This window comes from Podarcis gaigeae (assembly GCF_964106915.1).
Source record: "Podarcis gaigeae genome assembly, chromosome: 6".
NCBI lineage: Eukaryota > Metazoa > Chordata > Lepidosauria > Squamata > Lacertidae > Podarcis > Podarcis gaigeae.
Window position 1 is genome coordinate 96,616,671 of NC_139682.1, and position 26,818 is coordinate 96,643,488.

The following is a 26,818-nucleotide window of genomic DNA, read 5'->3' on the forward strand; positions in this document are numbered from 1 at the left end:
TTTCACTCTGCTTAAAATACAAACTACAGTGGTGCCCCGCAAGACGAATGCCTCACAAGACGAAAAGCTCGCTAGACGAAAGAGTTTTCCGTTTTTGAGGTGCTTCGCAAGACGAATTTCCCTATGGGCTTGCTTCACAAGACGAAAACGTATTGCAAGTTCTTGCGAGCTATTTCCCTCCCCCCTTTTTCTAATCCGCTAAGCCGCTAAAGGCCGTGCTTCGCAAGACGAAAAAACCGCTAGCCGAAGAGACTCGCGGAACGAATTATTTTCGTCTTGCGAGGCACCACTGTACTTTGAGTTCTTGGAAAGAAGCTACAGTGGGAGGGGATGTTGACTAATCTTAGGGCTCATCCAGACTTCCGCTTGTCCTGCCACTTTCCCCAGGGAAAGCCCACTCTTTACCGCTGAATCCCAGCAAAGGTGAACTGGATTTTCCAGATTGGCATCCAAGGTGGGTCACAAGAGCACTTCTACCATGCAAACACATGGAAAGGGTTAAGAAAGGGGTCTCCAAATGCATGTTTGGGTTAAAAGTGGAGACAGGGCACAAACCAGCTCCACTTTGCTCTTTAGTAGGCAATGCCACACAACCTAATGACAGGACTACCCCTCCCCCCCCGAATGCCCACTTCTGAAATAAGGACACAGCGACCCTTCATTTCATTTATTATTTGAGAAACATCCTGCTCTGAGGAGTACAAAGGCTTCAGGAAACACCTAACGGGGAAAGACAAATGCTGCAGTGACGGCAGGGACTGGACTGTAAGACCTTTTGGTTTCTTTCAGCACTTCAGCTTCATGACAGCCCAAAGATACATCTCTAGAGAGGTTTGCATTGCAAAAGGCAAAAGCCAGGGTGGGGTGGGGGTGAGGAGCCAAGGTTCTTAACTGTCCCAAGTGGAAGAAACTCATTGCCATGAGGAATGGTGGCGAAAGACTGGTCTGGCTTTGCTATTTTTTATGCTGTGGGCTGTTGCACCTTGCAAGAAGTTGCTTCTCTAGTTCCAGGAGCTTCTCGTAAAGCTTCTCTGCGGTATCTTCACTGAGATCCATCTGAAAGACACAGCTGTGATCAGAACAGATTCCATAGAACCAGCAGAGTTTTCTTTCCTTTACCCCAAGCCCCCCCCCACCCCCCCAGAGGAGACCCCAGAGCCATCCCTCCCTTCCATCAGCTAAAGGAACCTAGGAACTGTACACCACAGTTGCTGGCTCTGACCCAACTGCAGAGGTGCGTAGTAGGCGGGCCCAGCTGCTTTCTTGGGGACATGAAGGGGGCAGGCGGCTGGCCCCTGGGTTGCAAAATGGCAGGAGCAAGTGGGGAGTGTTGATGTGACCACAGCCTGCTTGTGGCCATGCAGACAAGGCTGGCTTGGATGGGTCTTTGATCTAGTCCAGCAAGACACATCTTTCGCAGGTAAGTAACATTTAAAAATAAATGTAAGTTTTAGCCCTTCCTATCTCCAAAGCTCCAGGCGAGTAGCATTCATTTCTACGAGGCTTTCTGCAGTGGAACTTTCTGGAAGATTCTGCTGCCTCTTAATGGAACTCAGAATCCCCCCTCCAAGACAGCTGCCTTGCCTTGCCTCATGACGTAGGTCCTCCATGATTTCCCACCGCGTAGCCTGCACCAAAAGCATGAAAGCAATACAATGGTACCTCGGGTTAAGTACTTAATTCTTTCCGGAAGTCCGTTCTTAACCTGAAACTGTTCTTAACCTGAAGCACCACTTTAGCTAATGGGGCCTCCTGCTGCCACTGCACCGCTGGAGCACAATTTCTGTTCTCATCCTGAAGCAAAGTTCTTAACCTGAAGCACTATTTCTGGGTTAGTGGAGTGTGTAACCTGAAGCTTATGTAACCCGAGGTACCACTGTACTCGTGACAACACAATGCACACGAAGGGGTCTACTTACCTTGCGGATCTCAACGTAGTTCTTCCCAAAGAATGTGGTGCAGCTGTGAAATTTCACCAGGGGGTCCAGCAACTCGGGCTTCTGCTTGAACAGCCAAATCTAGAAAGGGGATGCAAACAAGTGAGCAGTTCTTTCCTTGAAAGTGCGTTTGACTCAAGACAACCGCTGCCAGTGCTAAAAACCTCTGTGGGGCTGGATTTGGATCTAAAGGGGCTCAAACGAGATAACCCCATAATGTAAGCTGCCAGGGAGCCAACAGGTACTCTCCCAATGCTCCTCTCTGGACTTGGTGCAGAAGGTAGAATTAGAACCACTGTAATACAGCGCCCCCAATTCCCAGTCCAGGAGGATACCATAGTCAATGGTATCAAATGTCAACAAGAGATCAAGAAGGTAGAACAATGACGCACTCCCCCCCCCCCCAGCAGTCCCCACTCTCTGCAGAGGTCATCCATCAGGGTGATCAAGGCCAACTCAGTTCCATGGCTAGGCCTGAACACAGATTCCAATGGATCTAAATAATCTGTCCCCTCCAAGAATGCCTGTATCTGCCCCACCACAGCCCTCTCCACCACCTTCCCCCCAAAGGAGGTACTGGCAACTGGCGGAGAGCTGTTCCCATCTGAAGGGTCCAGAGTGTTCAGGGCAACTGCCTGTTTCATCTTGCTGTTCCACTGTCAGATAAGGACTCCACTAGCTTTCTCCTCTGGAAAATTCCCCAGAGCCTTCAGGAACACATCGAGTTCCCTCAGTCTGCAAGGGTGAGACATCTCAATGTGTCCACCACTAGTCGTCAGTCCAAACTGAAGCAGATAATGATCTGGCCATGACAAGGGAGGGCATGGCACTGCCCCATCCTCATTCCGTCCTTCATATCACTTGGGGCAAAGACTACATCTTTGCTCTGCCCGGTGTGTTGGAACCATGGCCAACCGAGAAAGACCCATGGTAGTCACAAAGTCTTGAGCCAGCAGCCTCTGGGTGGATATTGAAGTCCCCTAGGGCCTGTTGTTATATAGTGAGACCGGCCCTGGACCACTCCCCCCACCCCCACCAAGCGGCATTCACTCACCCAGCCATCAAGCGACATCCCACACTATGATCAGCACAAACACACTCTACCGGCAGGCAGGTATCAATCAGATCAAGCAAACAAACGGATGCAGCAAACGCGCATGCACACACACACACAGTTGCTGGCTGGGAGCGCAGACCAGAGTTGGCCCTACTCACATCACAGGGTGGGTGAGGGTGGGAGCAGCCAACACGTTCCCCAGGAGAGGAAAGAAAGTGGCTGTGAACCTCTTGGTACATCGGCTATCGCAAGGCAAACGCGATGGATCAGACAGGCACAATGTACAACATGTCAGTGCCAAAGCATCTTACCAGTGCTTCTGCTCCATTGTACGGCGTCAGTGTATACGTGTTGGTAAAAAGGCGGAACTGGAGTTGCGGGGAGAGAAAAGCAAGAAGTCAGTTCTCTCTTCTTTCTACTCCATGGCACGGAAGCTGGGGAAGCAGCTCCAGGAGGGCAAGGAAAACACCACCATCCTCTGCCCCCAAATAGCAGCCATGTCCCACTAGAACTTGAAGACACCCAGCAAAGCTGAAGGTTGCAAGTTTCAGGGCAGACCCAGCGCCAGATAAACGAAGGAGGCTGCTCCCACAAGTGATGGCTACGAATTTGGATGGCTTTAAAAGGGGAGACCAATTCCTGGAGGAGAAGCCACAATGGCCATGTTCTGCTTCCACTGTCAGAGGAAGTATGCCTCTGAATGCTGGTTGCTGTCCATCCCAAGTGGGAGAGGGCTCTGGTGCTCAGGTCCCACTATGGGGCTCCCGTGGGCACTTGGTGGGCGACTCCGAGAACAGGGTGCTGGAGTAGAGGGGCCCTGGCTGACCTGAGTGGCTCTTCTTATGGTCTGACCCCAAACAAGAAAGAGACAAAAAGGGCTTCCTCTATAGTAAAATACAGTGGTACCTCAGGTTAAGTACTTACTTCGTTCCGGAGGTCCATTCTTAACCTAAAACTGTTCTTAACCTGAAGCACCACTTTAGCTAATGGGGCCTCCCACTGCCGCCGCGCCGCCGCTGCACAATTTCTGTTCACATCCTGAAGCAAAGTTCTTAACCCAGTACTATTTCTGGGTTAGCGGAGTCTGTAACCTGAAGCGTCTGTAACCCGAGGTACCACTGTATACTGTAAAGTCTGATCATGCCATATGCTTGTATTTGTTCCACTGACCACTTCAGCTTTTCTCTCTGCTTACAAGGGAATCTGAATCAGCCTCCAGCTCCTAGAACCTAAGGGTTTGCTGCAGTTTCTGAAGACCATCTCACTCACCAGCCACAGAATGGGGAAAAATAACTTCCACACGAAAGGAGGCAAAATCTCAAATGTCATGTTGGTCATCACAACACCTGGACACACAACGCTAGAATACATGCCCTGTTGAGAGAGTGGGGGGAGAGAGAAAGAGATGGCTCTATGGGGCCACACTGTGACACGCACAACTGCTGGCAGACACCCACACTCACACCACATAGACAGGGCTTGTGCCAGGTTTGTAACAGAAAGAGGTGCAAGCTTTAAAAATATTCCCTCCTGGTTTTGTTAACTTACTATTCTGCCCTTTCTACATGTGAATGGCATAAACTAGCACAAGAATTACTTCTGAATGGGAGGCGGAAATCCTGCATTTGGCTGACTTCAGAGCTGTGAAACCTGAGAGGTTTCCCCTGCCCATTCATTAGAAACCACTTTCTTTGCTATTGTGGAAGGATGGAGTGGAAAGAACGGCATCCCCAAGTCACTGCTTTACATGTGATTGCATGTCAGTGTGAAGGAAGCTGGTCTCCAGAAATCCCTCACCCCCCAAAAAACATAAAGCCGCTGTGGAATTTCCAAAAGGACATAAACAGCAAAGGCACGACAAGGAGAGCAACAGGGTGGAGATGTGGACACAGCACTTTTCTTTTTCTTCCTCCCCTCCAAAGCACCCAGTGAAACATCACCACACACATTGTGGAGGGGGGACCCCAGTCGCAAAATGCACTTCAGGGGACCCACTGTTGGGATACTGCCAGGGAGACAAAGGCCATCATGCCCCCAAGCCGTCTCCGTTGCGATCCATCGACCTCCCGTAGATAACGCAGTATCAGTCAATTAGCGACAGGAGCCCCAGAAATAGCTTGCCACATTCCAGAGCTCGTGCACGCTCTGTCAGCAGATACGTACAGCGAAAGGTGCACTCAGGAGAGCATATTTACAAGTTTATTCAGCGTTGGTCAGAACAAAGAGAAAACACGACTGCCTGCTACGATGTCTCAGGCACAGAGAGAAAACGAAAGCATATACAAAAGCATAAACTTCCTGTGAACAGGAAATAAGCAGACTCTGTGACTCACAAAGCCTGCTCCCTTTTAAGGTGGAACGGAAATATCCTAACACCCACACGCCAGTGGAAAGCGATTTTATGTTGGATTTTTATGTCCTCTTAACAAATTATTCATAGATTGGGAGAATCTGAATAAAACAGCGAAGGTGGGCCTTGTGGGCTGCCATTGGATGAGGTACTGTGTGGACATCACATAGCAGAAGCTTCTAGTCCACATTAAATTATGGTGTGGACTAGGCCTCTGACTCATGTGGGGAAGGAGGGCAGACAGAATGGAAAGGGCTTGGTGGGGAGGAACAGATGTGAGAAGCCACAGTGCAGCAGTCTGACCCAAAGAAGGGAGATCAGGGTTCAACTCCTGACTGGGTGGCCTTGGACAGCCTAAGCGACTTTCCAGGGTCATTGTGACTATTAAAGTAGGACCGAGAGGAACAGCAATACACCTTGCCAAATTGCTCTCAGCTCTTAAAGGCATTTTAGAAAAAGAACTGTTTTATCATGAAATTGCTATTGGCCATGGTCAATTTTATTTCACCCCAATATGGAAAGAACATTTTACAGGGGGTGTTGCAAATATAAATAAGACACTCCATGGGTGACAGTGTATAATGCTGTCCAAAACAATGGCAAAATCTGAACCAAAGTAACCAAAGTTTGTATTTATTCATTTCCTTGTACTTATATCCTACCCCCTTCATTGCAATAGGAGCAGAGAGCAACAATGACATTAGCAGCAACATCACATATACAAAGATCTTGGTAAATAACAATGCTTTTACCTTGCATCTCAATGAGTCCAATGTGGGGGGAGAACCAAATGTAATTTGGGAAGGAGTCCCATAATTTGGGGGCCACCACTGAGAATGCAGTCTCATTTTGTCACCCACACAGCACAAAAAAGCTAAAATTCTATGTCCTGTATAAATTATGCAAATTAAACTAATTTGCTCAAGATCCCTTAGTCTGCATGAATTATTTTGCTTTCACTATTCACAAGAAGAGGAAATAGAAGAATAGTCAATCTGATAAAAGCCCCCCTTTCTCCACCCTCAAAATTCAGGCATATGACCAGACATTGTCTGTTAACTTGAAAGCTTGTTTTTGCAGCCATGTGGATTAGAAACCTACTTTTAAAAAAGGAAAAGACAGATTCTCAGGAATTCTGTAGCCAGTATCAAATTCTGTGGCTTGTATTGAGTTTGTGCTGAACTCTCAAAACATTTGAGTACATTTGTTCCAGGGATTAAGCAGGGGTTCAGAAAAGTCGCAATACAATGGGAGGAATGAGAGTCACACGACATCAAGTGTTCCACCACCACAAGCGTTTCCGCTTGCCAGACGGAGCGGCCCCCTCACTCTTCTCACCACATTCTGGGGGTCCCCCCCAACCCACACACCTCAGAGCCAATTTGGGAGGCATGAGGTGTGCAGAGGGGCCACACTTCGCCAACTTTCCTGAAAAGAATGCCACCTTCTTTTGCTTTCGGTCGGAAGGGCCAGTGGACACAGATGGGATGAGCAGCATTTTGGAAGGACTAGGATAGGGTGCTCTCACCTGCTTGTTGAACCGGTTGTTCAGAGCCACACTTGTAAGGTCAGTAGCATATTTAGAAGAGCTGTAGGCCTCCTTGCCTTGCCTGTGCTGAAAGTCCTCAAGGCTGAAGTTAGATTTGCAGGCATTGACTGAAGAGGTCCAGACAAGTTTGCTGGGCTTTTCAATGCAGCAGAGCAGAGGCTCCAGGTTCCGGATCTGCAAAAATGAAGAAACCAGACTTTAGCAAGGCTCCGGGTTCCTTCCTCAAGAGGCATACAATCTAGAACAGAGGTTCCCAAACTGTGGTCCACAGACCACTAGTGATCCACCAGGGGCTTTCAGGTGGTCCACAGTATGCCTGTGGATTTGTGTTTGGAGACAGGGACATCCATCGCATTAAATATTTATATTGATTCTTAACTGTTTTAATTGCTTCTTTTATTTCTTATATTGTATTTAAATTTTGGATTTGAAGAAATTTAAATTGTAATACTGTACAATGTGAAATAAAAGCAGCAATAAAAATACGGTTAAAATAATTATAAATATTTAATATATTTAATATCAGAATTCAAACTGTAATATAATATATAAAAAACAAAAGGAGCAATAAAAATAAAATTAAAAATCATACAGCACCTAGCATAGTGCACTACAATTACTACAAAGGGCAAAAAATCATTGTCCACTAAGCCCCTCTGCATGGAGGGAAATGTTTGGTAACCCCCGATACAGATCCTTCCTCACAAGTTCTACTTGCAAGAAGTATGTTCTGCATTTTCATCTGTGAAAGAAAAAAAGCTTATAAATCAGAATGAGTCTAGCACAGACTCAATAGCTATCCCCCTCCTATTGGCATTTTAATTTTTTTTAATCAATATTATTTTCAGAATACAGTGTTACCTCCGGTTACGAACTTAATTCGTTCCGGAGGTCCGGTCTTAAGCTGAAACTGTTCTTAACATGTTTTTGCTAATGGGGCCTCCCGCTGCCGCCACGCAACTTCTGCTTGCATCCCGGGGCAAAGTTTGCAACTAGGGACATCTACTTCAGGGTTAGCGGAGCTCGTTACCCGAAGCATTCTCAAGGAGGACGGTACGTAACCCGAGGTTCCACTGTATACATTCTAAAACAAAGCTGACCCACACTCAACAGAACCAACAGGATTTCCCCAAAGATCCCTAAAATACTTTACAAATGTATTTACTTTCCTGTCCATACAACATGACTTATAACGGTATACACTGGAAAAACATATTCTTCTTAAGTGAGCCACAAGTCAGCATAAACCTTTGGAACGGGTCTTTGGTTTCCGATTTCACAGCACGGGCATGAAATTGTAACACAGCACTTTGCATCTTCACTCGCCCGGCAGCGTCGCCACTGTCCTTGGACAAGAGGTTTTGCCCTTCTTGACAGTTAAGGTTCCACCTCCTTTGCAAGTAAAACCTACACCATCACGATTGTGTTGCCCCAACTCACCCCTGCCTCTCTTGCCACCAGGCACACATCACAATTATGCACTGCAATAGGAGCCCACAGACATAGAATCTGACACAGGTAGGACCAGTTAGTGTGCTCACTACCCTGCTGATTGCAAGATGCCACAAACTTTGATTATCCATTCTGCAAAAGTAAAGAGGAGTCAAATACATTAGCTCCATGCAGTGGACACTAAAGGAAATGACAGGATAAAATTAGGGAGATAAAGCTATTATACTGGCACTCTATTGTTAATATTTTTTTGCCCTGTGTGGCCAAATTGCAGCTTACAAGATTGCCTCTAAACATTGTTTGCTGGAAGTTCACCAAAAGGACCAGCAGTGAGTTCAGTCAATGAGGCAGAAATTTTGGTCAGTTTTTCTGTCAGCTACAACCCGTTGTGAAATTGGCAGATCACATCCAGAAAGTCAAACCAGAGGCTGCTGGTGCAGAATTAAGCCCTCATGCTAAAAAAGCAACCACACCAAAACAAATCTACTGAGACTTCTTCAGTTTTTGAGAATTAGCACACTCAGTTTAATATTCTGAGACCAGCAACAGCCACCAAAGATGAGAGCTAGAGATATTACACTACAGTGACTGACAAAGGACTGGCAAACTTACCTATGCAAATAGGCATCCTTATTCTTACCTGTGGAAGGCTCAGCGGATATACCAATGAATTAACTAAAGAGGTGAGAGCTTGTTCACAACCATCTTTAAGTAGGGCAACGTTCCACAATACATAGATCACCTAGAATAATGTCTTGTAATACAGGTACAAACATCCAGATAACATCTGCACAACACCAGGATGTGAGACACAAACTAGGTAAAAGCTTCCCTACCAGAACAAAATGTCCGAAGAGATTTGTTTCAAAGACCTCCTGAAGGTTGTCTGCAGTGACCCTGTCCTCTTGGCTCATCAGCCCCTCTGCCGTAGTCAGCATCTGGTATGCCCTCCTGAAAACAGGGGAAGAGGTTAGAGCATAGAAGAGAGGACTGCTGCCCTTAAGAGAAACCGCCAACCAATATTATGGTCCTTGCAACTAAATGTGAGTGTGGGTGGAGATGGCTTATGCCGGCAAAAAGGAAGCAATCTTTGGGAAATGAGAGAAACTGTAGCTGGTTTTTATTTGGAACGTTGTTAAACTGTGATCCAAGGACTACCACTAATCCCAGTCCCCATGATTACAATGAAAGGAACAGAAGAACAAGTAAAATAAATATAAGAGCCAGAATGTGATTGGATGTTTTAATTACATGCTGAAGAGGCGGTTGGTTTTTTAAATGCTAAACTGAAAAGTCTTTATGTTAGTTGCCCGGTTGGCCACTGGTGGAAACAGGATGTTGGATGAGATGAACTCTTGGCTGGATCCAGCTGTGCCCTTGTGTTCTTTTCAGCACTGCAAGCAGTTGCAGGAAATTTCTAGGAACCCCCTAGCTGTGTGCACAGCTTTCCTCTGGATCACATCCACAAAGGACAAATATAATAGTTGTGTTTGAATTTGAGAGATTCTTCAAGCAGCTTCCCAGGTTGCGGCTCTTAAGAAGCAAACCAAAATGGCAGCCTGCAGTTCAGCCAAGAGCTGCTACTCTAGAACAAAGATTTCAGAAACAGTGGCCACATTCGCATGGATTGTTGAACAAGCTATGATGAGACTCAGAGGAAAGAAATCACAGCTTGGCTTGCTCAATTTTGTGTATTTCTCCCTCCTGTCTATTATCCCAAAACCATCACATTGCTCCTGTAACTGGCATTGCTTCCCCATCGCAAGCCTCCTTACGATCGGACAGTTGCGCAATCAAAGTGAGACATTTTCACAGATTTTCAACGGCTCTCCACATGCCCCAAGCCAAACCAGCTGCCCAGCACAGACACACACCATGCTGCCTTAAGATCAGAAATTCAGAATCCATTAAGTGACAGGGGAGACTTTTGCCCTGCAGGTCTCCTGACAACATCCCCATTAGTTTGGGGTTTTTTTGGGGGTTTTTAAAGCATTTTGCTGGCTGAAGTGATATAATTTGTGGGTAAGTGTAATGATCAGGATAGCCAACTTTAAAAAGTTGTTGTGTTTTCAACACAACAGTCATGTATAGACAGCAAAGTAGCAAAGCAGGTCAAACCTCTTTCAATTTTATTTCCATTGGCATCACAACCTGAGGCGAGAGACCTACTTCTGGAAAAGTAACACCAAGAGCTGCTTAGCCGGGGGAGCAGCTTTGTTCTCCCATGGGTCTTGCCTCACACCTGCCTGTGACAGGACACCCAAACAAAGGTTACAAAACCAGGATGCTGGCTCAGGCGTCATGAAAAACCAAAAAAGCCAAGAATGAACCATGGTTTCAAATCATGATTTGCTGTCTGGAAATAAACCATGGTTAGTGTGGAGTGGAATCAGACACTTAAAAAACAACCACCCACAGTTGGGTTAAATGAACCATGGCTTTGTGTTCTGTGTGAACAAAGCCTATGAGGTGCCTGATACTTCGGGATTCTTGTGGTAGAAAGCCAGGTGTGTGTCTGGAAATAATTAGCAATGGGTCAGAGGAAAAGTGGAGTTGTCCACTTCTACAACAGGAACAAAGCTAGCAGAAAGTATATTGCAGTTGGCAGGAAACCTAAAACAGAAGGCAGATTTGATGTTATTTTTGATTGGCAGAATGCACAGCAGTGTGAGGTAGCAGGGATCCATCCTGTTGCCAGAGAGAGCCAACGGCTACAGCTACCTTAGATAAGTAACAATACCTGGTTGTTGATTCCTCAGCAGTATAACCTACCTTGGAGGCTCATCATCAGAACACACAAGATGAAGATAGCAAACAACTTTATGCAAATAAGGACTGCTACATAAAACCAAGACAGAAATGTAGTTCCCGTGTCACAAAGGAAGTAGCACATACTGGGCAAAAGAGGACTTTGCTTCATTTTGTTCCACTTGAGGATGTTCCATCACTGAAGCTAGACAGGTTTGGGGCTGGTCAGTGTTTGGATGGGAGACTGCATGGGAAACCCATGTGTCTTGCTTTGAACTCCTTAGAGGAAGAGCAGGATACAAGTGTAAATAGAACAGGCAGTTGTTAGGTTACAGGTTAGATATTTTAAGCCGTTTCAGGATTCTTCTCTGGGAACACTAGCTCAATGCATTTCGGTAGTCTAACAAGGAGATCACACTCGGTTTGACAAAATGCAGATTACAGAAAATACACATCAATGGTGTTCTCACAGTTCGAATTTGTGTGCGTCTTCCCCACTTCTAAAAAGGATGAACTCAAAAATTGGGAAAAAAGAAAAAGGAATGAGTGCAGGCACAGAAAGTAAAACAGGTAAATATTAAGACATTGCAGCTTGGATAACTGAGAAAGCACACAGGATAACATGCCGCCCAGAGCTCCTGAGCCTTTGACAATTGTGTATAAGGAGGAATTTTGGCAGATGCAGCTTATCGTGTCAAAGGGGTGAACAGGGGGTGCACCTGCTGAAATGCCTTCTTCTATTCAGTAATTAAAGAGAGACTGGAACCTTCCCTTCCCTTGCATCTGAGGGCACAATCTGTGGCTCACAAGAACTTGATAGAATCCAGAAATTAGGGGGGGAAACAAGAAACTCTCTAGTATACATGGTTCAGAGATGCATTTGAAAATGTGGGGAGTCTCAGTCAAGGCGTCAAGTACCAATGCCCAAACGAAAGTATTCCCAACTCTCATATGTTTAGGTTCATCAAGACATTTCTCAAGGTCCAGCCCGTGTTTTTGATGCAAACGTTTTAATTTTTATTCTCACAGTTCTTTTTTGGACTTACCCTTCTAGTAAGCTCACAGACTAAAAAGATGGAGGCTGGGAAAATAACACAATAGAAAAGAGCAGAAACACAATGGGGAAAAAGAACGAGGAGGTAAAGGTTGAAAGCAGGTAAGTCTCAGCCACTATTTCAATATATAATTCTATTTCAAAATAAAGTCAAATGAAAGTGCCTGTCTCTTGGGAGACAGGGCCAGCCAAAGGACAGAACAAGGAACAGTGCGAGGCAACAGAGATGAAGAGACAGAAGCAGCACTCTTAGGTTTGGCAGACAGGATGAGGCCAACAGAATGGTGAGAATTTGGAAGGACAAAGGTCAAAGAACAAGAGACGAGAGATGAAGGCAAGATCTTGAAAGCAAGCAGCAAGAGTTTACGACAAATGGGACACGGGAAAGGGAGACAGCGAAAAGGAGAGAGGAAATAGGATCCTCAACTTATTCCAGATACAGATATTGTAACAGGACTGCTAGACAGTCTTCCTGTGTTTCCAACTACACTGACAAGGGCAAGTGAACTGCAAACGTCACACATGTTCCAGGGTAGGTTTGTTGCTGTCTTACTGGTCTAGCCACCTGTTCAACATAAAAGCACTGTTCCTGTCACACAGAGGTAGGTAAGTATGAGTGTGTGTAGCTGGATTCAGTCAATTTGTTTCATTTGGGGGGGGGGGGGAAAGACTAACAAATATTAGCATTACTACTTAGTGCAGACCCATAGATATTAATGGGACATGTCAGTCAGGTAACTCAAGTTTCATTGAGTTCCATGGGCTGAATTCTACTACGCAGGTGCACTATGGGAGACACACAATGAATCTCACTAGTCCTCTGGCAAAAAGAGAAGGTTCTTTTTTGGGGGGGCGGGGCTGGAGAACCCCCAGGAAATGCTTACACTGACAGGACCACTGGAAGGGCACAATGCTGAATTCCTCCCTGTGAGTCTACTCAAAGTATGACCGGACTCAGGATCCAACCCATATATTTAGGCAGATCCCAACTCGAGTCCCATCCCTCTGCAGGCTCCTCTATGCATGTCTAAGGGGGCTCAGGCAGACTGACACCAATTGTGTCTTAATGGTGTCATTCCCCCTCCTTTTTCACATTAGTTTGTGCTCTCTCTCTCTCTCCCTGAACAGAATATAAAACTTCACACATCTGACAAAGTGGATGCAAATCCTTGAAAGAGAGATTGTTAGACTTTACACGTCACAAGAGTCTGTTGTTTTTGCAGCAGCAGGCTGAAAAGGCAACCCTTCTGAACACAAACACACACACACACACACACACACATATAAGCGAACATAAATACCAGTGTGAACTCACTGTGCAATTTTATTATTAATTATTAATTTGCACACCACTTATATGCCAAAATGGCTTCCGATACACTTGGCTTCTAATATGTTTCACATTAGGAACATTGGAAGTGGAGGCCTTGAGGTGGAGGGTGGGGGTCACCACCTTGAGAGGTAGAATCAGAAAGAATTGGGCTTTGTTTGGTTTTATTCCTTGTTTACTCCTCAGTGCTGTCGCATAATCAAATGTACCTCTGCAATGGTGAAGGGTAACAAGCAACTAAACAAATACACACACTCTGAGGAAGCTTCACTTTTTCTAACCTCTAATAAGAGCTTATTAATTTTCTTCCTGTATTATACGCAGGAAAGGAATTGCAATGCTAAGAGGGTAGCCTTGAGTCAGAGTTCGCTCACTGACAAACTGCAGCATTCTGTCTCAGAAGAGAAATGTTCACATTCCATAACTTTAGGTTTGTAACATGTGGGGTGGAGGCCGGATAAAGAGTGAGGTCAAGACTTTCTTTCCCTGGACAACCCTGCCTAAGTAACTCCGTGTCCTCCCCTCCTATCCACAAAGCCAGGCAGAAAATGAAGACGAGCGACAGAACAGTTAGATATCTAACATACCTGGAGAAGATGCCACGTATAAATGCCCATAAACTGATACGTGGATTTACCATGATCCCAGCATTCAAAAAGAGATAATCCAAACGATGAAATCTACACCAAAACAAAAAAGCTGGTTATTGAAAGGATGGGAAAGCAGCATTAAATGGCAATTAAACATAACTGGAGTACCCCAGAATTTAAAATACATTTATTTTTTAATAGGATTCATACACCAATCATCCCAAACCTCTAAGTAGTTTATATAAAAGTTAGTAATTTCTCCCCCTAATGTCTGGTCCAACACCAAATCTTTCTGGGGAAGCACACTAGGGGTGAATTCTCATAATCAAGAGGTCAAGCTTGCCCTAAACTGTTTTAGGCTGCAGGCTGGAATGCTCTTCCATTTGGGGGAGGAGGGGCAGAAACCTCCCTACATACAGAAAGCTAGTATGCCAGGGGATTATGATGAAACATTTCCCCTGAGATACTTACTTTCTACCAGCAAGGAGTTTTTTCACAGAGTACAGTAGAACATTTCAGCATATATGCTAGTTGATTCTGCTAGTTGTGCAAACCACTTCTCTTGGCCATCACACATCACGCAATCACATCTCAGAACAGGTCTGATTCAGGTAAGAAAAGCAAGTCCTGGAAAGGTGATGAGTTAAGGAAGCAGCTCCCTGGAGGACCAGCCACAGCACAGGCAGCCTAACCAAACCATTCCCACTCCCCCCACATACCTTGCCTTGATCTCTTCCGCTGCGCGTAAGACAGAGGCCATCTTGCTAACATCTATTTGAACTATGCTGACATCTGCCCTGGGGAAGCAGGACAACAGGTGGTTCCGGGTGGCGTTTGCCTTCTCCAGGTTCCTGCAGGCCAAACACACGTGGAGGCTGGCATCTTCCTGGAGGAGACGCTCACACAGCGCAGATCCAATTCCACTGCAACAGTAAGAGCACAGGATCAGGGCCAGCCACAGAGCGTCCAGCATCACAACTCCATACAATTGAAGGCTTCTCCCGGTCTCAGGGAGCCCTTCCTTTGACGACCAAAAGAGCAACACCTCCCAGATAGGTTAAGTGCAACATGCCCAGCCTGCCATGTGGCCCAATATGATGCTACTTTCTGAGATCCAAACTGAAAACACTCCCTTCGAAACAAAACCAAGAACTGTGCAGTTTCAAGGGTCTCTCCTCTTCCTTCTGGGTATTTTGCACAGCCCCACATGAAATAACGTGCCTTCACAATTAGTGAGCAGGACATTTGAGAAGTCTCTGACGATTGCCCTTCTTGGCTTATTAAAAGTAGCATGAAGGAGAGGTCCATCTGAGTCTAGAAGGTTGCAAATCCCTCCCTGAAAGAGGGAGAGTAGGACTGTGACAATGACACGTGTCTGAACCCACATTTGAGTTCACCATTCACATGCACTCATACACACATTGCCAACAATTGTGACCGCATTTGCTATGAATATGTGTTAATCCTTAATTTGATGCCAACAAGCAGTTTTCACAGAGAGGGAATAAAGTTTACATGAAACCAACATGGCAGAATATATAAATTCTGCTTCAGAGAGCAAGATTACAATTTAAGCAGGCAGCAAATCCTGCCCTACACAGACACCATGATCTAAAGAGTGAAAGAATGCCTAACTAGTCTCAAAAGCCTACAGAAAGTAAGTGTGACAATTTGCCACAGAAACCATGGAATGGCTATATAAACTCAGTTCATAAGTATGCAAAGCTATCTGGAGATCCGCTAGGAAGACACAAGTTTGCCCTGATGGAGCCCCAATAGGAAACACCTCAAGCAAGAACAAGGACTTGACCCCAAGACTGTGATTTCAAACCTGAGAGGAAGGCATAGGACATAGAACCAAGGACTGAAGGAGGAGGACAGTTCACTCATGCAAGGGCGAAACTAGCCTTTTTTTAAAAAAATAACAACCTGGGGCAAAAATTAAAATAAAAATGTTGCTAGCACTGCACTTAAGAAGATATCAACTAGGAATCCGTTATCTAGGTAGGTAAGGGAAACCTGGAAAGCTTTCAAATGGAGGTACACAACTACGAAAGCCATGCATTCAAAGGGCACTTGGAAAGCTTTGCAGAGGCCAAAAAGGAGCCCTGGATCTTGATTGTGCATCCCTCTGAGCAGGAACCCCAGGAACTCACAGTTTCACGATACACAGGTTCCGCGATCTGAAAGCAGCTGTACTGAACTTTCAGAGATGAACCATTTTGGGGGTAGTTTTCCAGGAGAAGGAAAATGTCCATAGGAATAGTATGCAAAATTTTCTCAGGGCAATATATTGGTCTAGCTGATACAAACCCAGAATTATAATAAAGTAACCGCTTGCTTCCCTGTGAAGGAAGGAAGGGAGGCAGTGGCTGAACTGAAGAGCAGAAGGCAGCAGAGCAGACTGGCCTGGAGGGGACTGCAAATCAAGGCTGCAGTAGCTTGGCTAGTGGCAAGTCAAGGGCTACACTTGGAGGACTACTTCTTACTCTAATCATTCACCACCCAGACAGCTAACTGTGGCTCATCTTGAATGAGCAGCATCCTGGTGCATGCTGCTGAAGTGCACTCCCTTCTCATCCCCAGCCAGGAAGAAATAAACCAGAGCTTTGGCTTGGCATTTTGTGTTAACCAGCAGCAAACTGAGAACAACTCAGTTTCCGCTCAAGCTTTCTTTGGAGCAGTGGTTCCCAGCATTTTTGGCCATGCACCCACCTAAGCATCTCTAAAATCCTGACACCCCCCTCTATTCTAAACTAAAAACCCCAGAACACTTTTACATATATGCTCACAATGCAGGCGCTTCAGCCCCTTCACTAGAAGATGCCCCACTGAATTCAATGGGGCTTAAACTCTCAGCGAAGTGAAACTGGGACTCTAGTTTTAGGCTGCAATCCTGTACACACTTACCTGAAAGTACACCCCACTGAACTCAATGAAGCTTATTCCTTTTGAGTGGCTATGTACAGGATTGCACCCTTGGTAGGTGTTTTCCCATACCTTTGCTATCTCTACAATACCTTTTGAGGTGGGATAACCAGCACTGCACATGGCATTCCAAATATGGCCACACCATGGATTTACAAATATTGCCTGTTGTGTTTTCAATAATGTACAGAGGTGAGATTCAAGACTTCAAGACAAAACAAAAAAGTTCTCTAAGAAGCAAGATATAAAGCACATTGCAATAATGTTAAAATCCAGTGATAAACTTTGATTCCAGACACTATTAGTGCCTCTCAATGTTTATCAAATCTACAAAGCAGAGCTCCCAGTTCCCGGGGAAAGAGTGAGCTTGGAGGGGGCTTCGAAATGGGCTGCAGCCCCAGGCAGCCTCTGCCCCCGAGGAGCTCAGTCAGGAGAGCGCGAGGCGCGTCATCCCAGAGCTGCAGGTTCGAGCCCCGCGTGGGGAAGGGTTCCCGCCGGGCAGGACTAGATGACCCTGGTGGTCCCTTCCCACTGACATCTCGCGGGACCCTCTCTCAGCGCCCCCGCCAGACTCCCGCGCCCGCCCCGTCCCAGCTGCCAAGCGGGCGCTCCTTCGTTCTCCGCGCCGCCGAGTCTCCCCTTCCCAGCCCGGCTCCTCCGCGCCGCCGGAGACCCCGCTCCGTACCTGCTGGCGCCGGTGACAACGGCCACCTTCTGCATGGCGAGCGGCGGCGGCGGCGGCGGCTGGAGGCTGGAGGCGAGCGCCGCGGGACCAGCCGCCAGAAGCCGGGCTTGGCCCCGCCCAGGCCCCGCCTCCCCCGCCTCCCTGGCCCAATCAGAGGGCTCTCTCGGGGCCGAGCGGCCAAGTGGCGTGACGGTAGCCCGATGGCGGGGCAGGCGGCAAAGGGAGGCCGGGCCGGGCCTGGGAGAGGGCGCCAGGCCTGTCCATCACCGCCCCTCGGGCTCCTCATTGGTTGGCTGGGCCGTAAGGAAGTCGGGGGCTCGAGGCGGGTGGCGAGTCAAGAAGAAGAGCAGCGTGAGCGGGGGGGGGGGGGCAGTCCGGGCAACAGAGGGTCTGCGCGCAGCCTGGCCCGTCAGGACTCCTGAGGCGCCTTTATCCCCCCCCCCCCCGGAGCCCCAGGAGAGCCGAGGGGCTTGTTGCGGAAGGGGGGCATGTAAAGCTGGCACAGGTTTGGGCACGTCAGGAGAGAAATGTCCTTGCCTGGGGATTTTATTATTATAGGCTCAGGTCTTGCAGTCATGGGAAGTTGCTCACTTGCACTTCAAGGACCAAAAAGCTACTTGCAGCCTGGATACACTTGCCCAATTCAAACTGAGTCCAATTTGAATTTATCTTGCCCCATGGTTCTCAACTTTTCAAACCAATCTGTTAAAGCAAAACCATTCTTAAGGGGCACTTGTCCAAATAAGTCAATTTAACTCTATAAGGGATCATTCCTGCTAAACCAAAGCATATCCACCTTCCTGAAGCTTCTCCTTGGTAAAGTGAGTTTTAGCACATTTTAAAATGGGTAGGGAAGTTGGCAGAGTGCCAGGTGAAACAACTAAATGTGGTTATGAATTTATCTAATTCTAAACATTGGACTACATAATAGCCTGATCTGTTAAAAGGCATAAAATGTATGAGGATCCTCCACTGGGGCGTAAGGAATAAGACATTAAACATAAAAACAATTACACACAAAAATAGCCATGAAATAGCCCCCCCATTTGTGGAAATAACACACTGTCGGACACATTTTAACATTCCTACGTAATAACACATAATACAAAACAAATTAAGTATCAGTTGCATATCTTGAGACAATTGTGATATTTTTACGCATGTATCTTCTCAATGCCGGAGCACAGTCTTGAGGTTCAAAAGTAAGAAAATGTCCTTGCAATTCAACTCCTCCCCCCTTTGTCAGCCCCACTCCCCCGGCAGTCTATATCCTTTGAAAGAGATAGCTGTGGGCACTTTGAAAACTTTGGTGTCTGTTGTTGTTGCAGGTCTTGTGGTGGCGAAGCTTTTCATTGGATCTGTAGTAACACCTTTGTAGAAGTGATATCCTGTAAGGGGCAGGGTGGGCTTAAAGACAGAGTTAAAAAAAAAGGAAAGGGGCGAAAGGCAAAAGAATGTCCTTCAGTTTCCGTGGGAAGCTGCAAATAATAAAAATCTTAGCGGATTAAGCATTTTATTCATTTCAATATTATTATCACATTTCCATATAATTACTGTTATTATCTGCTAAGTTCGTTTGCTTTCCTTCACTTTGGTTTTTCTTCTCCCTCCCATATTATTAAATAAAAAATTACTCCATATGTAGGGAAAGAGAACTGTAAGAAAATACAAGGTTAAAATAATAACAACACACACACACACACACAATGACCTATGAGGAACCAAAAATAAATAAATGCTAAGACACACAATTTTAAGAAATCTGAAGTAACAATGAAAATAAAAGAGTGTTTCTTGATGTTACAACAACGGCTAGAATGTTAATAGCAAAATACTGGGAAATGACTTAATGGCAATTTAAAGTTGTGCAAGTACCTTGAACTAGCCAAAATGACAGAATTAATAAGAAATGCTCAGGCAAAAGGTAAACAAATACCATTCCACAAACAATGTTTGGTTGTGCTTCGATTAACTTCATAGACATCATGGAAAAACGGATTAAATAAGTGAAAACAGATTATTTGTAACTCTAAAAGTGTCAAAGCCACAAAGAGATGGAAGTCACTAATATAGTAGGGATTCAGACTTGTTTCACAGAACAGAAAGAAAGTTGCTGTGGGAGGAAAAAGGGACAAACACTTTGTTATCGGGGTTCACATATCCTGTTAAAATGCACACAAACAAAGTCTGTGATTTAAATCCCATTGAGGGGTGGAATGCTTTGATATTTACCTGTGAAAAGAATTTGGCATGTTAAGATTTCAAACTTGGGACACATTAAGGGTGATTTCTCTCAATGGTTCCAAGTTTTACATAAACCTCCTCTCCCCCCCCCACAGTTCCCCCTCCTTCCTCTCTCTCTTTTCTTTTCCTATCTCTTTTTTTCCCTTTTTCGCTGATCTAGCCTCTGTGCATGTGCGGAGTTCATGTCTCAGCAAACCTTTTATACTATTGAAAATGTTGCATCTTTTGGCTAAATTAGAATTTGAATAAGGGAAGGGTAAGGAGTAGATTTTAAAAATAGGGTTAGATTTTAAACCAAAAAAGAGAAACTCAGCAATTGAATAATAATAATAATAATAATAATAATAATAATAATAATAATTTATTATTTATACCCCGCCCATCTGGCTGGGCCTCCCCAGCCACTCTGGGTGGCTTCCATAAAAACCAAAAATACAATAAAATATCACACGTTAAAAACTTCCCTGAACAGGGCTGCCTTAAGATGTCTTCTGAATGTCAGGTAGTTGTTTATCGCTTTGACATCTGCTGGAAGGGCGTTCCACAGGGCAGGCGCCACTACCGAGAAGGCCCTCTGCCTGGTTCCCTGTAGCTTTGCTTCTCGCAATGAGGGAACCGCCAGAAGGCCCTCGGCGCTGGACCTCAGCGTCCGGGCAGAATGATGGGGGTGGAGACGCTCCTTCAGGTCTACTGGACCGAGGCCGTTTAGGGCTTTAAAGGTCAGCACCAACACTTTGAATTGTGCTCAGAAACATACTGGGAGCCAATGTAGGTCTTTCAAGACCGGTGTTATATGGTCTCGGCGGCTGCTCCCAGTCACCAGTCTAGCTGCCCCATTCTGGATTAGTTGTAGTTTCCGAGTCACCTTCAAAGGTAGCCCCACGTAGAGTGCATTGCAGTAGTCCAAGCGGGAGATAACCAGAGCATGCACCACTCTGGCGAGACAGTCCGCAGGCAGATTGGGTCTCAGCCTACGTACCAGATGCAGCTGGTAAACAGCTGCCCTGGACACAGATTTGACCTGTGCCTCCATGGACAGCTGTAAGTCCAAAATGACTCCCAGGCTGAAGTATTGGTGAAGGTTGGTGAAGTATTCACCAACCAAAGCTAGCAATTTCAGCCCAAGCAAAAGGACTGCTTCCTTTATATACAGGAAAAGGGCTAATATCCCTCTGGCCATTCGCGGAACAATGCCACGCCCTTATATATGGAAAAATGGCCAGAGAGTCAGAATTCATAGGATTTTTAACATTCTAAGTCATTCCAGCCTTACCATTTGCAGACAAAAATTTTCCTGCCCTTTATTTACTGGATAGGTCAAGGCCCATATTATACAGGATTGGTCAAGGCGCAAATGTATTTGTATGTGCTTAAACTTTGAATTGACTTTGAAGTCTGATTTTAAATAGTAGACAAAATGATAAACACTGTAATCACTCAAATGCTTGATATTACCAGTTGTGCTTCAAAACATCACAACTTCACCTCTCACCTTTTAAAACTAAAGAGCAAAGCTAGGCTGAATTTCAACTCCATCACCACACCAGAATTTAAGAATTACCCTGCAATGCTTGCGGACACATGTCCTTCCACACAGCCACAAATTGGGAGAGTTGAAAGGGACCCTGGGGTCATCTAGTCCAACCCTCCAAAATATAGGGTTCACAGCAAGATTTCACAGCAAGATTTGTACTACCAAAGAGACACACACATACTTATGTACACAGGCACTACTGGGGAATAGAGCACAATCAGTGCTCCTATCATGTACTAAGGAAGAGGAAAATAAAAGTACCCAGCTTTATACAGAACCCTCTAAAGGAAGAACAGTTTTCCTAAGATAAGATAGGAAGAGAATCTGGGAGAGAATATTTTATAAGCATAGGGTTATTTCAGTTGATATACCCACTCAAATAATAAAACCAGTCCTGGATTTGATTTAGACGGGATACAAAAGTTAATAATGTCTCTGAACTTGCATAGGAATAGTACGCCTAACTACGATTTTTAAATAACGATACATAGGAAAGTGAGATGTCGGGTACTTTTACCAAAGAATGTGCCCCCCTCCCTTGTTGAAGGAAGCTTACTCAGGAGTAAATTCACTTGGCACAGAAGTAAGAAGGGGGGAACCTGAAAGAGACTGAAACAAGTGGGGGAGGTATTTTCCAATAAGAAGCCAGGAAACCCTGGTTGATCTTAGAGACTGGTATCAGGACTGGACTCTATAGATAGACAATTGTTGTCTATCAAAGCTTCTACCTTTTATTAACAATTTTCTTAGAAGGAACACCTATTTTCATAGGCATGTGCTTCATGAAATACATACACTGCATTTTAGCTTGAGAGAGCAGTTGGCTCAACTAGTCTTTTGCAGCAGAAACATTAGTTTCTTCACAGCATATTTCAAAATATTGGAAAAAAGACTGGAACACGGATGTAGAATCACAAACTCAAAGGTTGCAACATAACATTATCTACCATCAACTTAAAATCATACTCCTCACTTAAGCTACTCGGAGAAAGACTCTTCGGAGCTTCTCTCAAATAACAAACATTTGCACCCTTCATTCTCATTTTGTTTTGTTTTTTCTGTTTTTAAGATTGATAAGGTCCAGCATGGCTTCCCTAGATTTAAATTTTGAAGCAAGCTTGCAGTTTAAACTATGCGCACTTAAGAAAGGCAGTCTGTCAGAGACAGAAGGAACAGACAACACACATAACAGACAACATGTAAACATACATATTTTCATATATGTATTAACAGACAACACACATAACAGACAACATGTAAACATATATATTCTCATTCTTTAGTTGGTTATTGCAAGGAGTTGGGCCGCTCCCTTTGGCTTCATTAAGTGAAATTAGTAGGAAGATCCCACATGGTTTTAAGAGCCTCCTTGCCTCTTCAAACACAACCAGTTAACCAAACTGGCAGGGCTCACAATGCTTAGTTGACTGGGTACCCCTTTATATATGCATGCGTTGTTGTTGCTTTTTTGTTGTTGTTTTTCTCTCTTTTTTTTGGGGGGGGGTAGAGAAGGGAGAAAGAGAGGGGTTGATTTGGATTTGGGTAACTTGTACAGGGGGCTATTTAGGGTTTTTTCCTTTTCCTTGTTGCTTGGCAACTTCCTAACAATTTAACGAGCTTCACCCACTCAGTTCCTTTTTCTATTCCTTTCCTATTTCCTATTTAATAACCTGGGGTCCTTTTCCACTCTGCCGATCCCGCCCAATTCCTCATGGGCTATCCCTCCTGGCAACCTCCTACCTATCGTCACAATCTCAGGAAAAGGGGCCCTACTGGACGCCCGTGCCATGCGGTGCCAGATCGGGTGATCCCTGGATAGAATTTCGAACTGAAAATCCCCCTTGCTTTTGGAAGCGGGCTCACACACGATACACGTGTTACGTGGCACCGACCAGTGCGGCAGGGATTGGGATAGAAAGCAAGACCACTTCCTGCCCCCTAGCAAGGACGCTCGGGAAGTTCGGAAAGAGAACTCCAACCCCTTGCTTTCAACTGGGATGCCCGTTGGGGCCGAGAGAAGGGCCCGCCCGGGAAACACGGCGGCCATATTTCAAAAAGTGAAATTCTTCTTCTTTGGGGCCAAAGGTGTCGAACTTTTCTTAGTTTCGCGAAGGCATTTGGCTAATTAAACGAACTATGGCCTTTTAAGCGTTGTGTGACAGGGGATTGTTTTTGTTTGTTACCACGGCATGTATTTTTGTGTTTTTATATTGTAAACTGCCCTGTGATCCTCAAATGAAGGATGGTGTATAAAAATATATAAATAATAATAAATAAAACTCAATAAGAGCAATGGGACTTCTGAGTAAATATGCTTAAACATACAGTAAAAACTGTAAGTTGTCAAAACAAAGATATGTGCCATTAAAAGAACACTAGTATTTAAAACATTCTTTTTAAAATACATATAAGAAACAGCAAAAAGCCAAAGACTTGTTCCCCAAAGGCTTGAAGTTGGCCTATACCTGAGAAGGGCTGAGCTTCTTGTGGCTGCTGGCTTCATCTCAGCCAGAGAAGCACGCATGAGTTCAAAGCCTTGTGCCTGGGGAGGAAATAATTTTTCCCCCTTTATTCCCCCCCCCAAAAAAACACCTAGGTGCGCCCTATGGGCCGGTGCGCACTGTAGGACAAAAAATACGGTTTAACAAATATAGAGGAAGCCATCTGTGTCAGCAATGAAAGCATTGCGTTGACTGGGTATGAACTATTTTGATACGATTCTTGATCAATCCAAACCTCTGCATCCCTGTTCCATTCCTCTTTCTTGACAAGTCACATACTGCAGGCAGGCATCCTGAGTCATCAAAGAAAGTAGGCAGCTTCTTTTGATGTAGCTTTTCTGATATGTTAATCTTAGGATGTTAATCTTAGGGCCAGGAAACAGATCTTACCTGAAGGTGATAATGATCGCTGTCCTCCTGGCCATCCTTATTATCATATATATTGCTTGTTTATCACCTCCCGTGGTTGCCAAATGCACTCCTTTGTAGTTCTGTTTTATTTACCCCATGCTTAATTAGTTTTGGTAGTTTAACTTTGTCCCCATGTGGGGTTTGTTGAAATGCTCAGAAGAAATCTGATTGGTTCTTAGAACACTCTGTAAAAAAGTGTTTTGTGAATAAAACGACCTGGGCCAGGGGGTGGAGAGAGAGATTAGTATATGCACCCTTCCCAGAGTCTCGCTGGTTCAAGCCTCTGTGTGTATTCTTATTAATCAGAGTTCAATCCTTCTTTTACTTTGAGAACGCCTCAGTCCTGGCCAAGTGACATGTGGCCCTCTCTCACTTGCTTGTTAGTGATGGTGGCTGAGGAATCAAGTGGAATTCTGGGGCTGCTCTGTGCGTATGTGCTGGCCAACTGCCCAGCAGGGATGGAGTCATAGCCGCCTGAACCCAGCAGGGGCAGCCCAGCCATGAGGCAAGGTGAGGCGACCACCTTGGGCAGCTGGATCCACAGGGGTAGTGGGTCCCAATGCAGATCTTTATTACCCCCTTGTTCCTGACATAGATGTGCACTCACTTCTTTCCTGCCAGGGAGGAGGGCACTATCTTGTGCCAAGTGGTCTTGGGCTGGCCCTGGAAACAAGAATTGCTCTGGTCCCATTTGAGACACTGGCTAGCATCACTTCATGAATGATGCTCTGACATGTAAATGTTAGGGGCAGTGCCAGCCACTTCGTTCGCTGAACAGATTCAAAACTCGGCTCAACATAGCTGTCATCCAGCTGAGCCACATTAGTTGCAATGGCAACAAGGCAGCATTGGCGCTGGGCCCTCCTGCAATTCTGACATTTGCTCTACTAGGCTGTGGAGAAGTAGTGGTTTTTTGGGATGAGGTGCTTTTCCATAGGTCATGGTGTCCATACAGTGTCATGACTGCTCCTTGCTCTGGCTCAGTTGTAGGGTGTCTTACTTGATGAAGGACAGTTACTTGATGTGTCTTACTTGATGAAGGACAGTTCTCCATGTGAAGGGTAGTGTTGTCAAAGAAGAGAGAGCAGGGTTCTCAAGGTTGCCCATTCAGTGGTTATTACCAGGACAGCTGACTGGCACATATGTCATGGTCACACTCTTCTGCACTGTGGTGAGATGTACTGAATTTCTATTTAAATTGCAGTAATCAGGGCTTTTTTTCAGCCAGAACTCACTGGAACTCAGTCCCGGCACTTCTCAGGTGGGCACCATTGCCATTATAAGAAAATAAAGGAGGCTTGAATGGTGAGTTCCAGCACCTCTTTTTCTAGAAAAATAGCACTGGCAGTAATTATTTCTAAATTTGCTTTTATTCATAGAAATTAGCATCTGTAAATCTGCTCTCCCTTTTTGACATTGCATTTCCTCTTTTTTGGCAGTGGCTGGTAGAACAGTGTCTTTGGCAAGCATTAGGCAGTGGATTGCAGACCACAACTACTGCCCCTACATTCCTTGAATGTCTCCATACACTGTGTTAGTGAGGCAGAAGTCGTTCTTCATTCCAGTCTTCATTCCAGCTGCTCAAATAACCTCCTTTATTAACATGAACTTTGCTGTTAGACTGTACTTCTCACCATTAATGTAGTATTGCCCCCCCCCCCATTATTACTGTGCTGGAGAGAAGCTAAACTGAGATCTGCAGGGCCATTAAACCATGAAGACTGATCAATGAACTCAGGACTGAACTGACCACCCTCCACTTTCACTTCAGAAGCACAAGGAATTGTTTTGTTTTAAAGAATCTTATTTACAAATGGATCATTTTACAGGAATACAGTTCAATGTGGCCTTACAGAGAATAAATAAAGAAAAAACTATACATTGGTCTTTAAGTCTCCATTTCAAAATACAGGGCTGTTTTTGAATGAGTACTATAGTCATAAACTAATATTAAGCAGCCTGACATTAATATTTACTAGAGATGAAGGGAACACAGCTACCAGTGTTCACTATAAAGCAGAGGGGCCAATTACTTGCAGTGATAGCTCAGAACATCTCAGAAAAATGTGCTCTGCATTGAGAGGAATGGAGTACAACCAAAAGACAAATACTGTACTATCGTTACAAGCAAGAAGCCTAACATACAACGTATTATAAACAGACTGGTTCCAAAGAACTGTACAACTAGTTTTGCACCCCGATCACCTTTGAATCTGAGGGAACTTTCAAGAAGATTGGAAGAAATTCAAGACTTATTTAAAAAAACATTGTAATTTGGTTGAATGTTAAGAAAGGATGCTAGATCATAAATAATTGTGCACCACTAAATTAGATGGAATTAAGATGATAAGTAAGTTTGAGGAAAAATTATAAATCTATTGGAGAACTAACAGATTATATTTAAATGAATCTGACACAAGAGTGTAAACAAGATGATAAATTGCGGGC

At 45.0% G+C, this 26,818-nt stretch overlaps 1 protein-coding gene and 2 long non-coding RNA genes across 4 annotated transcripts; 2 read left to right on the plus strand and 1 right to left on the minus strand.

Annotated features, from left to right (window-relative positions):
- Positions 1–652: 652 nt before the first annotated feature.
- On the minus strand, positions 653–17,809 carry HSD17B7 (hydroxysteroid 17-beta dehydrogenase 7). Of its 2 annotated transcripts, XM_083743964.1 has the most exons (10): positions 17,681–17,809; positions 14,787–14,990; positions 14,065–14,157; positions 11,241–11,372; positions 9,182–9,296; positions 6,873–7,067; positions 4,264–4,368; positions 3,306–3,362; positions 1,920–2,018; positions 653–1,056 (listed from the first exon to the last, which is right to left on the minus strand). In XM_083743964.1, exons 1-10 carry the CDS (start codon positions 17,713–17,715, stop codon positions 955–957), a joined length of 1,137 nt encoding a protein of 378 aa, XP_083600090.1. In that variant the 5' UTR covers positions 17,716–17,809; the 3' UTR covers positions 653–954. The 2 variants fall into 2 exon arrangements, with proteins under 2 accessions (XP_083600090.1, XP_083600091.1); XM_083743965.1 differs by lacking the exon at positions 11,241–11,372 and having other exon boundaries at positions 17,681–17,807.
- On the plus strand, positions 11,379–14,226 carry LOC310846885. The gene is made up of 2 exons (XR_014565583.1): positions 11,379–12,249; positions 14,015–14,226. It is a non-coding gene; the product is annotated as an uncharacterized lncRNA (long non-coding RNA).
- Positions 17,810–25,397: 7,588 nt separating the features above from the next.
- Positions 25,398–26,249, plus strand: LOC310847827. The gene is made up of 2 exons (XR_014566043.1): positions 25,398–25,675; positions 25,810–26,249. It is a non-coding gene; the product is annotated as an uncharacterized lncRNA (long non-coding RNA).
- The last annotated feature ends 569 nt before the right edge of the window (positions 26,250–26,818 follow it).